Source organism: Podarcis gaigeae (genome assembly GCF_964106915.1).
Source record: "Podarcis gaigeae genome assembly, chromosome: 15".
NCBI lineage: Eukaryota > Metazoa > Chordata > Lepidosauria > Squamata > Lacertidae > Podarcis > Podarcis gaigeae.
The window spans coordinates 21351656-21365323 of NC_139692.1; the positions used below are offsets into that span (position 1 = coordinate 21351656).

The 13668-nt window shown below is 47.5% G+C and overlaps 1 protein-coding gene across 8 annotated transcripts in view; it reads right to left on the bottom strand.

Moving 5' to 3' along the window:
* Positions 1-13668, bottom strand: part of USP2 (ubiquitin specific peptidase 2) — an 81395-nt gene that overhangs the window by 66642 nt on the left and 1085 nt on the right. For 4 of the 8 annotated variants that reach the window (XR_014558244.1, XM_083714031.1, XM_083714032.1 and 1 more), the window contains exons 2-3: positions 10594-10665; positions 2215-2298 (exon numbers count right to left, since the gene is read on the bottom strand). Coding sequence is in view for 2 of the 8 variants with exons in the window: in XM_083714030.1 (XP_083570156.1) it covers positions 10594-10603 (10 nt within the window). In the remaining 6 variants the exon portion in view is untranslated. Of the gene's footprint in view, positions 1-2214; positions 2299-10593; positions 10666-10724; positions 10871-13668 lie in introns of those variants that run through there. The other 4 variants (XM_083714030.1, XM_083714029.1, XM_083714034.1 and 1 more) reach the window with 3 other exon arrangements.

Genomic DNA, 13668 nt, shown 5'->3' on the forward strand with positions numbered 1-13668 from the left:
AAAGCTACAGTTCCGAGACCCTACAGTTCCCAGGGTTCTTGGGGTGGAGGAGGTGGTGTTGATGCAGTGATAGATGGTCTGAATGCATGACTTCAGATTTGCTATGTTCCACGATAGCCCCTATGTGACCCACTTATTGGACCCAGCAGAGAGATTAGGTGACTTCAGTTATTTAACCAGCACTCGTTTTGTAGGGAGATCAGATGATGCTGCATCAAAGCAACAGGCCCCTCACACTTTCTAGTGCATCTCACCACTACTTTCTAAATCTCAAAAAGGCCCAATCTTTTGGGAAAGCAGCTGTGCAGGCAGCTAAAACTGCACAACTATGCCTAGGATACATTATCTTGATTTAGTGTGATTTAGCAATTCGAAAGCACAAAATGCAAGTAGATAAATAGGTACCGCTCCGGTAGGAAGGTAAACAGCGTTTCCGTGCACTGCTCTGGTTCGCCAGAAGCGGCTTAGTCATGCTGGCCACATGACCCGGAAGCTGTACGCCGGCTCCCTTGGTCTATACAACTAGATGAGCACCGCAACCCCAGAGTCGTCTGCGACTGGACCTAATGGTCGGGGTCCCTTTAACTTAGTTTGCATTGTATTTGTTTTTGTTTTCTTTTTGGATTTTTAAAATTAATTAATTAATAATAATAATAATACAGGAAGCCTGCAGCTTATGTGGGGGTAACATTCCAGGGATCACACCTAAAGCCAAAATCGTGTATAGTCAAAATACATTACATGCAATGGCAGATGGGGTTGCCGAAGTCTTTTTCCTCAGAACCCTGCTCCTTTAATTTTTTTATAATACTTTGCCCCATGCATAGAGCTGAAAGTGTGCAAATTAAACTTGCGTAAGTTGTGGGCTTACTATATAGCTGTGAAACTTCAGTTTTCCAGTATGTAATTAAATCCCACCTCCCAAAAAAAGTGACGGTCCGGAAGCACCTCAAATTCCTCAGTACATGCCATACTTTTAAAGCAGCTTCCAAAGAATCCTGGGAACTGTAGTTTTCACCTCACAGAGCTTTGATTCCCAGCACCCTTAATAAACTGCAGTTCCCAGGATTCTCTGAGGGGAAAGAATGTGCTTTAATATATACGCAGCCTCAGTCTATGTCAGGCATAGGCAAACTCGGCCCTCCAGATGTTTTGGGACTACAACTCCCATCATCCCTAGCTAACAGGACCAGTGGTCAGAGATGATGGGAATTAGTCCCAAAACAGCTGGAGGCCCGAGTTTGCCTATGCCTGGTCTATGTGCTCCCTATGACACCCTCGCAGCAGTCAATGGCTGTATATCCAGTATACAGTGGTACCTCGGGTTACATACACTTCAGGTTACAGACTCCGCCAACCCAGAAATAGTACCTCAGGTTAAGAACTTTGGTTCAGGATGAGAACAAAAATCGTGCTCCAGTGGCGCGGCAGCAGCAGGAGGCCTCATTAGCTAAAGTGGTGCTTCAGGTTAAGAACAGTTTCAGGTTAGGAACAGACCTCCAGAACGAATTAAGTACTTAACCCGAGGTACCACTGTATTTAAAGCACACGCCCCCCTCGAAGAATTCTGGGCCCTTGTAGTTCCCTTCACAGAGTTCCGATTCCCAGCTGCCCTTAACAAACCACAGTGCCTGGAATTATTTGACAGAAGCAATGCACTTCGAATGCGCTTTAAAGGTGCACGAAACTCGGCAAGAATACTAATGGCCCAAAAATGGAAACAAGAGGAACTACCGACACTTGAAGAGTGGAGAATGAAACTTATGGATTACGCAGAACTGGACAAAATGACTGGGAAAATTAGATATCAAAAGGATCACAAATTCATCGAGGACTGGGGAAAGTTTACGGATTATCTGAAAAACATATGTGATGTACAGACAACGTTAGTTGGTTTTAAAGAGGCTTTGTGATTGCTAAAGATGTATTGTAAAAAAAAATAGAGACGATAAGTTAGTATTAATTGGCAATATAAGACATGGAAAATGCGTAATGAATAGAAAATATGGATGACTGGTGGAGGAGCTGGTGGAAGTACAAAAAACTGGAAATCTGAGAAAAGGATTGTGTTGATTAATTTGTAAAAGAAAATTTAATAAAAAATTATTAAAAAAAATAAAATAAAGGTGCCCGAAACCTTCACCACAAGAGCAGAGAAAGGCCATCCTAAAAAGCCCAGCACCCAGCCCCAAACCCTTTCCGTGGGATGCTTACCGTCTGTGACTGCCACGTCTATGAGAGCTTCGTTCCCTGTGATGTTAGAAGCAACTTAGCATCATACCATTGTGGCTGCTCCGGCTGCAGGAAGGAGGGAAGGAGACAGCAGGTGAGACACACACAGACACACACACACACACACCTGCATCCCGTGGGAACTGCAAACAGTAGGAGAACGTGGCAATACTGAGAAAGTCCCTGAGGGTGGAAGAGGGAACCTGGGCCATTTCCTGGACTTGGCGTGGCTTCTTCTCTCTCTCTCCCTTCCTCTCTCTCTCTCCCAGGCGTCACCAGGATCAAGGATGCCTGCCACATTTTTGGAGCGCCTCCTCACCTAATGGCTTCAAAGGGCTTGGGAGGTGTTGCGGTTCACCCAGGCCAGGTATGCAATCATCATTCCCACACTGCAGAGGCGAGGATTCGGGAGGCGCTCAAAGGGGAGTGGCCGGCTTGCAACTCCCGCAGCCCATTAGGAGGGAGGGGAAGCCAAGAGCGACTCAACAGGTATAAAGTCCACTGCCTTCCACCATTGGAGGCAATGTGATTCTGAAGACCAGTTGCTGGAAACCAAAGGAGTGCTTAGGGGGCATCTGCCTGCCCACTGTAAGAACAGGGAGCTGGACCAGACTGGCTCCCTTTGGCCTGACCCAGAAGGGCTCGTCTTAGAATCAAAGAATTGTAGAGTTCGGAAGGGATCCTGGCAATCATTTAGTCCAACCCCCTGCAATGCAGCTGTCCCATACGGGAACCGAACCCACGACCTTGGTGTTATCAGCACCATGTAACTGTTGGGGAAGTGCTGTAGCTCAGAGGTACAACACAAGGTTCAATTTCTGGAATCTCCAGGCATGGCTAGGAAAACAACAGCCCTGCTTTAAACTCTGGGCAGCTACTGCCAGTTGCTGTAGACAATACTGAGCTAGATAGACTTGGCCCATGGAAGCTTCTTACATTCCTTATTGAATCAATCACTACAATGAGAACTAGAAACTTAAAAAGGCTTTTCCTCAGCACTGGGGAAAACAGGGTGCTGGATTTGACGGCTACCCTTACGTTCGTGTTCTTATGAAAGCCTCTGTGGTGTAGTGGTTAAAATGTCGGACTGGAACCTGGGGGTAAAGGTAAAGGGACCCCTGACCATTAGGTCCAGTCGTGGCCAACTCTGGGGTTGTGGTGCTCATCTCGCTTTATTGGCCGAGGGAGCCAGTGTATAGCTTCTGGGTCATGTGGCCAGCATGACTAAGCCGTTTCTGGCGGACCAGAGCAGCGCACGGAAATGCCATTTACCTCCCCGCTGGAAGTTGAGAGTGTGTACTTGCACTTTGACATGCTTTTGAACTGCTAGGTTGGCAGGAGCAGGGACCGAGCAACGGGAGCTCACCCCGTTCACGGGGATTCGAACCGCCGACCTCCTGATCGGCAAGTCCTAGGCTCTGTGGTTTAACCCACAGCGCCACCCATGTACCTTGGAACCTGGGGGACCAGGGTTCAAATCCCTACACAGCCATTAAGCTTAAGGGGTGACCTTAATGTTGGGATACTGCCAGGGAGACATAGGCCATCATGCCTCCACATCATCTCCCGGTCTCCCGTGGCTGCCTCCCAGCCTAACCTACCTCACAGGGCTGTTGTTGGGTTTAAGTAAGGAGTGGCAGAACCATGCACACCACCCCAAGCTCTTTGGAGAATGCAATGAATAAAAGCGTTCTTTGTTGTACAAGGTTCTCAGCAATGCCTCTGAACAACTCACTCAGGGTTTCAAGACTAAGCCGTTGGTTTTAAGCTTAACCCAGACTTGAATAGGCCCACTTGGTCGCCTCTCCCAGTTGTGTAATGGTGCATTTTGCTGTGCAGATGTTCTTATGACAACCCCAAACAACTGCCCACCTTCTAAGACTATGCAGGAAGAAGAGGCTTTTGGCAGGTTCAGACATCAGCACTTCAATATGGTCAGCATGTTTTCTCTGCCACTGGACCCCTCGTCCCAACCTTGTTTAACAGCCTGATGAAGAGTTCTGGTGGACTCAGAAGTTTGCTTGCTATATTCTGACATTTTGATTGGTAATAATAATAGGACCAGGGGAGCTTTTGTGTTTCTTCTTTAAGGGAAGTGGTACTTGAACCCCTCAGCCATGCATGCTAATATAGCCCCCTGTCCCTCTGCTTAACAACCTGTTTGATGGGTGTATCTCTGAGAAAGGCTTTTTTTTCCATGCAGAGGAGTGGCAAACAGCGACATGGAAGATTGCATCACTGGCCCTGCTATGAAATAAGTAATAATAGTGTTACAGCATCGCTGCATTACACCATTAGCCTCTGCTAAGTAACTATCATCTTCAGCTACCAGGCTTTCTAGAAAAAAAAGTGTGTGGGGGGGGAGGGATCTATTTTGTTGGAAACACTGCTGTGAACAGGAAGAGGGTGATCTTTTGAATGCATCAACACAGACTCTTGACTTAAACAGGTACTTGTGGGCAGGTTAACCCTTGAGGACTAGTAACTTCCTTTGCTTTATTTGAGAGGGAGGCATAACCACCTTGGAAACCATCATGAACAGCAGCTATTTATTATTGTACTTAAATGTCGCTCAACTACAATTCCCATCATCCTTGACTATTTGGCCATGCTGATTGAGACCAATGGGCTACCAGTTCTCAACTACAGGTTTAAAGCAATTCTAAACTATTGCTTATTATTGAACAGAATCCCACCTTTCCTACGGCTCCCAAGTAAAAGGACCAGAAACGTGTTATGGGTGTGCATTTGTTTTTAACTCATTGTTTCCCCCTACAACTGTTACTACTGAATATGTAGACTGATAACATGAAAGCTTGGTTGCTCTCAAGAACTTCTGGCATGGATGCTAGCCGCAGCTAGGATTTCAGTAGCCCAGCAATGGAAAACCTTGAAAAATCTGCATTTGTCTTTGTGTTATAAGAACTTGTGGACTCTGGCTATTGTGGAGGAAAATAACACATAAATTGCAAGTCTCCAGAGGGATGAAGAACCCAGAATGCTTCTAAGTCACCTGGTGGGATTTTATTTCTTATGCTTCGGACTTAAGATGTCCAGCATTCACCAGGTACAGTACATCTGATGGGTAATATGGATGTCTTGAATTATAATGGAGTGTTACTACTCCTTCCTCTTATTATTTTTGGCTTGCTTTGTATAGAGTAGGGTGTAATGAATACCCTGCTGCTGCACCTTTGGGTTGTTAGTAAGTGGTCATTATGCTACAAAAAATAAAAATAAAGAAAAAGAAGAAATAATCTATCCAGTTGCTGAAAATGCAAAGCTAGCCACTTTCGGGCTCTTTCAACTCTTCCTGATTCCTCTGGATGGGAGTTTTTGCCTCAGCTGTGACTCAAGCGCCACAGATCACGCCTTGGTGGCTGTCCCCTATAATTAAGTGTCCCAGCTAAGGGGTCAATAGTCGAAAAGGCCACTGAGGGTGAGGGAGAAGGATGAAGAGAGAAAGAAAACCTTCAAGATGTTTTCCGTCCTCTGTGATCAGAGAATAGGCTGTTTTCTTCCCCCTTTCTCTTTTCCATAACAGCCTGGAGGATTTTCTCGGAGGCTCTCAAGTCAGGAGAGCTGTTGTTGTACTGGCGTGGCTGTTTTGCAACAACAACAACAACCCTCGCAACGTTTTGACCTGTTGCTGTTTTGAACCAGATATTTAGGGCCGAACTCCACAAGAAGCAGGAGATCCACTATCGGATCTCCCTGAGTGGCTATTTTTAGTGAAAAACAGCTGCGGAGGCAGGCCCCGATTTGGATGGGGCAGCAATAGGGGCTGGAGGAAGTTTATTCCTTTCCCCCTAGTGCAGTTTCCCTAATCTAAACATTTACACCCCTAACCTTGAAGCTGCTATTTACCCCATGGGGGGGGGGGGAGAAGGCTGAACAGGGTAAGAGTTAACTCGCCCTATGCCATTTCACCTGTCTACATTGGCTTACACTCAGGTAACAGGGACACAGGGCTCCCTGAGGTACGCTAGAGACAATCAGGGCCAACCCAAGACATTTTGTTGCTTGAGGTCCAAAAGATGACTCCTTCCCCAATTCCATGTACAAAAGCCCACAAGGCTGGCAATTGAGGCCTCACCAGCACTATAGCAGGATCATACCACTTTAAACAGCCGTGGCTTCCCCCAAAGGGCACTGGAAACTGTTTAAGGGTGCTTAGAGTTGTCAGGATTCTTCTATTTCCCTTGTAGAGCTATAGTTGCCGGAGTTCCTTGGGAAGAGGGACTGGGTTGTTCAATTGCTCTGCAAACTGTAGCGCCCAGACGAATCTGATTCTGGCTTTAATTTCACATCTACTCAGTCCTATTGAATTCAACGAGGCTTACTCTCAGGTAAGTGGGGTTAGAACAGGTGTAGGGGGCCTTTGGTCCTCCAGCTGTTGTTGCTGGACTACAATTACCATCAGTCTTCCCAGAGATGATGGGAATTGTAGTGCAGCACAATCTGGAGAGTCAAATGTTCCCCACATCTGGGTTTGAAATTCAACTGGACTCTCTCGCAGATAAAAGTCATTAGAGACTTTAGAAGCCTGCAGGATAGAAAATGGATAAGGTGAGGGGAGGTGAAGGACTGGGAAGACTCTCAAACAAACCCTGCTTTTGCTGCTGTTTACCATTTGTGCTGCTGCAGCGGGAATGATGTTGATTTATTTGTTTAATATTGTTCACTGCCATCGTGATATTGACTCTTAGCTGCACTGAGAACCTTGCTTCGGAGGATGATGCAGGAATATATATTCCAGAAGATGTTATGACTCCCAACCGACAAATGTCTGTGCTGGCTGGGCTCGTGGGAGTTGTAGTCCAAAAAACAAAGCAAAACCTCCAGCCTGTGTGCGAGTTTGTGGAGCAAAGGATTGCGAATAGAATTCTCAGTGCCCTCAGCAAACTGCAGTTCCCAGGATCCTCTGGGAGAAGCCATGACAGTTGAACTGCTATAGAACTGACTCAAATATCTGGCCTAGCTCTTTGCAAAGGACGGTGATGAAACCCCAGCAATGGAAAACCTTGCCGCCAAGCTCAAGACAACTTGGGCCAGCACACAGCACTCTGCACATGCCTAGAGTACACTCCAAGGAGAGCATGCTACAGACCTTTATTGTCATGGCATACACCCTAGGGCTGGCATTAAAAACTGGTTTCTGTGAACTAGGAGAGGGGCCTAAGGCCAAGTGGCTAAGACTGGAGCTGGGATCAACTGAAGGGAGAAGGACAAAGAGATGGTTTGCCCAACATGAGATGGATAGCTGGCATAGGAAAATGCCTTATACCGCATTTGCCCAACTGCTGCCATCTACCAGCATTCTTGGCTAGTCCATTAGGGCAAATGGGGCACTTGCCCTATTTGCCCTTAGCTGCTTCCTCACAGCCAATCTGGCTGTCACCTTCCTCCACCTGAGCCTTAATGTTCTCCTAGCGAGGAGGAGGATGGGCACAAAACTAGGCTGTGTTTCACTTTGCATTTGTAGATCACTGTACACACTGGGGGCGGGGGTGTCTTCACTCGAAGCACATGACCCGATTCGTTTCCTGTGAAACACCCCACACCCCACCTGAACTCCGATTCAGTGAAGCTGCCTGTTGCTCATGTGCAATGGCTGTTTCACCTGCGCATGCATTTTCTCAACCGCAGCTTACCGTATTTTCCGCTCTATAAGACACACTTTTCCCCTCCTAAAAAATAAGGGGAAATGTGTGTGTGTCTTATGGAGCGAATGCAGGCTGCGCAGCTATCGCTGAAGCCAGAAGAGCAAGAGGGATCCGTGCGCACCGATCCCTCTTGTTCTCCTGGCTTCAGCGATAGCCACACAAAGCCTCTTGAGTGCAGCCGGAGCGCTCCTGCCTCTTTGCTGAAGAGGCTCTGCGTTGCTTTCTTGTTTTCCTCCTCTAAAATCTAGGTGAGTCTTAGGGTCGGGTGCGTCTTATAGAGCGAAAAATACGGTATGTTTTCAGATTGGATGGAAGCTGGTTTGAGGGACAACACATCAATCAGCAGCCTTTCTCAAGAAACTACAGGATGAGGCGGATTGTGGCCAAAGTTATGCGTACACAGCTTCAAACACAAGTGGCAAGAGCTTACTGGAGTCAGAGTAAATGGTAATATTGGCTCTGGCTTCACCTTCTCTTGGCCTTATTGCCTTCTGCCATAGTGATCCTGATAGGCACCAGCAACCATCATCCAGTGACCTTCAACCCCGGATCCCCAGATATTGTTGGACTACAACTCCCATCATCCCTCACCACTAACTAAGCTGGCTGGGGATAATGGGACTTGTAGTCCCAACAGTGTGTGAGGACTAGGGCTGGGCGATATATTGTCCAAAACTGGTTTGAAGCCCATATCATGATATCGGTTTCATGACTGTTGACCTGGCAATACATTACAAATCATGGCGTGTGTTTGTGTGCTATGCAAAAATCACAATGTTGGAAAAACCATGCAGGCAACCAATGCCTCTACATACATCCTTATTTCAGACATATATCAGTATATATCCAATATATATACCAGATATCGCCCAGCCCTATTTGGGACCCAAAATAGAAGAATGATAGCCTACTCTGACTGGCAGAGCTTCTCTGGGGTCTCAAGCAGAGAGAGCAATCTCTCCCATCACGTGATCCCTTTTAAATGAGAGACTGATCCCGGGACATTCTATGTGCTGAATTATGGCCTCTCCCCTATCCTATCCATCTGGTCCAATACAGTCTACTCTGACTGGCAGCACCATCTTTTGTCTTTTCATTCAACTGCTACTTGATCCTTTTTTAAAATTGGAGATGCCAGGGACTGGATCTGGCAACACCAAGTGGGCACTCTCCCTACAGAACAATGGCCTCTATGCAAAAATTTAAAGCCAACCACCACCTCCAAAGCACAAGAGCCCCTCACTTTCTCTGCACAACTACTGGCTCCCACTGACCAGAAGGACACCAAGGAAATTTGCAGCTGGGCTCTTTAAGGTTGTGGGGGCCTTGGCCATCTAAGGTCAGAGAGCACCACCAGCTTCTGAGCTTTCTGCCGGCGGCGGGCATTTTCTTTTTGCCAAGTGTACACCAGGGCACGCTGTGACCCTTCTCTGCATTGCAGCAAATTTCAGCAACAGCCCCAAGCAGACTGGATTTCCATCAAACACCCCAACACCCCACTGCTTCCTGGGTGTGCTGACTTAAAGGAGTGAGCCTCACAAACTTAACTTTGCAATGACAGGGGAACCGACAGCCTCAGGAAGTGGTGGACTCGCCTTCCGTGGAGGCTGGATGGCCACCAATCAGGAATTCTTAATCTGTGATTCTTGCATTGCAAGGGGTTGGACTAGATGGCCCCGGGGTCCCTTCCAACTCTACAATTCGATGAATTCCATGACACCAGTTCCTGCACTTTAATTCCTGTACAGCATCAGTGGCGAAGCGTGGGTTGTCAGCACCCGGGGCAAGGCAAGTAATTTGCACCCCCTAACCCGTGGATTTGCGCCCCCTAACCCTAACCCCCAGATTTTGCACCCGGTGTGGCCAGCCCCCCCTGCACCCCCCACGCTACGCCACTGCACAGCATACACCCTCCTGAACAAGTGGAGTGTTTTGTTTTGTTTAAGTTACAACTTCAGCCCAGGTCAAAAGCATGGACATTATAAAGGCAGCAGAAACAGGCAGGAAGGGGGAAATGGACTCTGCAATCAGTGGTTCAGAACAGAGGCTGACCAGGCCATGCAGTCTGCTGAGACCCTACTATGCCTTGATCTCCCGTCAAGCAACAACAACTGCTAGCCCAAACAGCTTGCTGTGGACCAGTGTTTCCCAAACCTGGGTCTCCAGCTCACCAGACTTGGTGAGCAATATAGTTCCACAACATCTGGAGGGCACCACGTTGGCGATCGCTGCTCTTGACACAGCTGGCTGCCTACTACTGTTCTGCTCTGCCTGTGATAAAGCATTTTGCACATGATAATAATAATAATAATAATAATAATAATAATAATAATATATTTATACCCCACCCATCTGGATGGGTTTCCACTCTGGGCAGCTCCCAACAGAATATTAAAAACACGATAAAACATCAAACATTAAAAACTTCCCTAAAGTTTGCCGATTCCTACAAACACCTATAACTGGTCTGAAATAAAGAGGTTTATTAAAGTTTTATTTAATAATAATAATAAAACCCACACATTGGATTACTTAACAACTGCATTAAGAACACTGGGAGAGTAATTTGAGTAAATGCATAAAGCTGCCATCCCCGCAAAACATCTCAGCCTAGGAGTTGTTTTGGTCTTGGTTGAGCTATTTAAGGGTCCCTCTTTAAACAGCCCTCCAGCCTTCCGCCCCGGTTTGTACCCACCTGTGCGCATGGAACAACGGGCCTGAGGAGTAGTGGCATGGGGCTCAGTTCTGTCTCCGCAAGGTGCTTTTTCTGCGGCAGGATCGGGTGGAGAGAAAAAAAGGTAGGTTACAGAGCCAGTAGATACTAACCTGTTTCTGAAAGTCAGATTTGTGGGGGATTTCTAGTTGTGTTTTTTGGAAGTTAAAGAGAGGTGGGGGGGTGGGGAGGAGATCTCAACAAGCAGCTCAACTTCTCCGGCACAGAATGAACTCGAATGCCTTTCAGTAGTGTTGTAGTCCACAGCAGAAATTCACAGCTCAGGTTACCAGCCAGATAAATATAGTGTCTTATCTGACCTCACAGGATGGCTGGAGCACTCTCACATTCCAGCGTGGGGAGACTTAAAGGGGAAGCATAGGAGGGGCCCAGCCAGGCAGGGAGGGGGGCTCGTCTCTGATAGAAAGGTGGGGGGCGGATGGGCCGACAGGACTAGATTCCTGGTGAGAGGAAGGAAGAGGGCACTGGGGATAGGAAGTGAATAAGATGTTAAAAGAAAGAGAACTAAGGTGCACAGAAGGATATGATTGGAGAGGAATGGCTGAGAAACAGGAATCTTCCCAGTCTGGTCAAGCTAATTTATAAGGACAAGAAGCTCGCCCCCCCTTTTTAAAAAACAAACAAACTGTTATTCACTGAGTGCTGCAAACTGCCCTCAATATCAGTTTTTGGAGCGGCTAGTGCTGTTCATTTTAAGCTTTATTTTGGTACACACACAGCCTCTTGCTTTTTTGTTTTTGTTAAAAGCACTTGTAAAACAATCATTGAAATTATTATTGTAATAACTCCACGTTCATATGAGGAAGTGAGCAGCACACACACAAGAGCCTTAATGAACCGGCGTGACCCCCTTAGGCGCAGATAGTATCTCTCAGCCTCAGTTTGTCATCTGTGAAATGGGAACATTAGCACAACCTGCCTAGCAGCGTGACAGGCATTGTCGCAATGACAGATGGGGAGATGGAAACGGGCGTTACAATGTCCTGAACTCTGGCAGCAGAAATCTAGGGCAATCAACCAACACGCGTCCCATTGGGTAAAGGAGCTGCAGGGTGTCACAGGTTAAAGGAAGGAAAAAAGGGGATGCTTTTAACTCACTTGGAACCGTTTTTTTCAGAGGGATGAGAGGTTCCCCCCGGGAAAGTCTTTAGAGAAGGACTTAGGGCAGGCTGGGCCAGCCAGGGACACCTCCAGATTCTGCTGTACTACAATTCCCATCAGCCCCAGCTGATGTAGCGCAGCAGCATTATTTGGCGCGCCCCAGTTGGAGGACGCCCTAAGATGCAAACAAATCCACATAGCAACACAACACAAGAGAGTCACACTCTGGGAGGCGGAGCCACGGCTTGGGCCGGCTGCCCCGGGCTTATTCCAGGCACTGACTCAGCCTGCAATAACAGGGAGAGATTCCTCAACGCCAGCTTCATCATTCCTGGTGTTAACAGCTCCGGCTTCTCGGTCACATGCACCTCAGCACAGAGAGCCCTGGCAGGAGGCTTGAGGCTGCTGCTGAATTTCCTTAGGGGAAACCAATTTTTGCCCCAAGAGCTCCAGCAAGCAGCTAATAGAGAATGCTGCCTTGCCCAGTGAGGATCCACAATAGATGTTTCCTGACATCCCAGAGCTGGAGTCTAGCGATGGAGGTTAATCTGGCTGACTATGCGCAGCTCTCCGGAGTACAGGGAGCAATCGGGTGAGCCACCACCAACAATAAAGGTAAAGGGACCCCTGACCATTAGGTCCAGTCATGACCAACTCTGAGGTTGCGGAGCTCATCTCGCTTTATTGGCCGAGGGAACCGGCGTACAGCTTCCGGGTCATGTGGCCAGCATGACTAAGCCGCTTCTGGCGAACCAGAGCAGCGCACGGAAATGCCGTTTACCTTCCCGCCAGAGCGGTACCTATTTATCTACAGTGGTGCCCCGCAAGACGAACGCCTCGCAAGACGGAAAACCCGCTAGATGAAACAGTTTCCGTTTTGGAGGTGCTTCGCAAAACGAATTTCCCTATGGGCTTGCTTCACAAGACGAAAATGTCTTGCGAGTTCCTGCGGGTTTTTTCCCCTTCCCCCCCTTTTCCTAAGCCGCTAAGCCGCTTATCAGCTGATCCGCTGATAAGCCGCTTAACAGCTGATCGCTAAAAGCCGCTAAACTGCTAATAGCGCTAATCCGCTAAGCTGTCAATGGGCTTGTTTCGCAAGACGAAAAAACCGCTATACGAAGAGCCTCACAGAACGAATTAATCTCGTCTTGCGAGGCACCACTGTACTTGCACTTTGACATGCTTTCAAACTGCTAGGTTGGCAGGAGCAGGGACCGAGCAACGGGAGCTCACCCCGTCGCGGGGATTCAAACCGCCGACCTTCTGATCGGCAAGCCCTAGGCTCTATGGTTTAACCCACAGCGCCACCCATGTCCCACCACCAACAATACCTTTCTTCAAAACAGACAAAACTGAGTTCAATTTAAACTCCTAGGTTGTCTAGAAGACAACTTCTAGAACTTGCAGCATGCAAGGAGTTGGGGGAAGAGTATACACACTGGATGGAAGGGGACAAACTCGTTCCTTCTCCTGATGCACTTGTTTTATTATTACATTTATATTCCACTTTTTGTCCAGGATGGTTAGTCTCTCTGTTATCTCCCTGTCACCCTCACAAACATGAAAGGTAAGCAAGGCTAGGAGTTGATGGTGGGCATCACAGCCCAGTGGGGATTTGAAGCCCTGTCTCCCCCAAGTTTTGGCCTGACATTCTGTTAAGTGACTCCCTGCAGCTCTTTAATCTCAAGGTTGTGGGTTCGAGTCCCACGCTGGGCAAAAGATTCCTGCATTGAAGAGGGGCTGGACTAAATGGTGCTCATGGTCCCTCTTCCAGCTCTCCAATTCTATGCAACGAATCTGAAAGGCAGCTGGATAAATAGACAATTAAGTTTCACCTCTCCACAGAAATTATGCAAAAGCAAATCAAAATGAAGGCTCAATTAAAAAAAAATGCCTGGAAGTGACTAGCAAGAGAGAAATGAAAAGTAGTGTTCT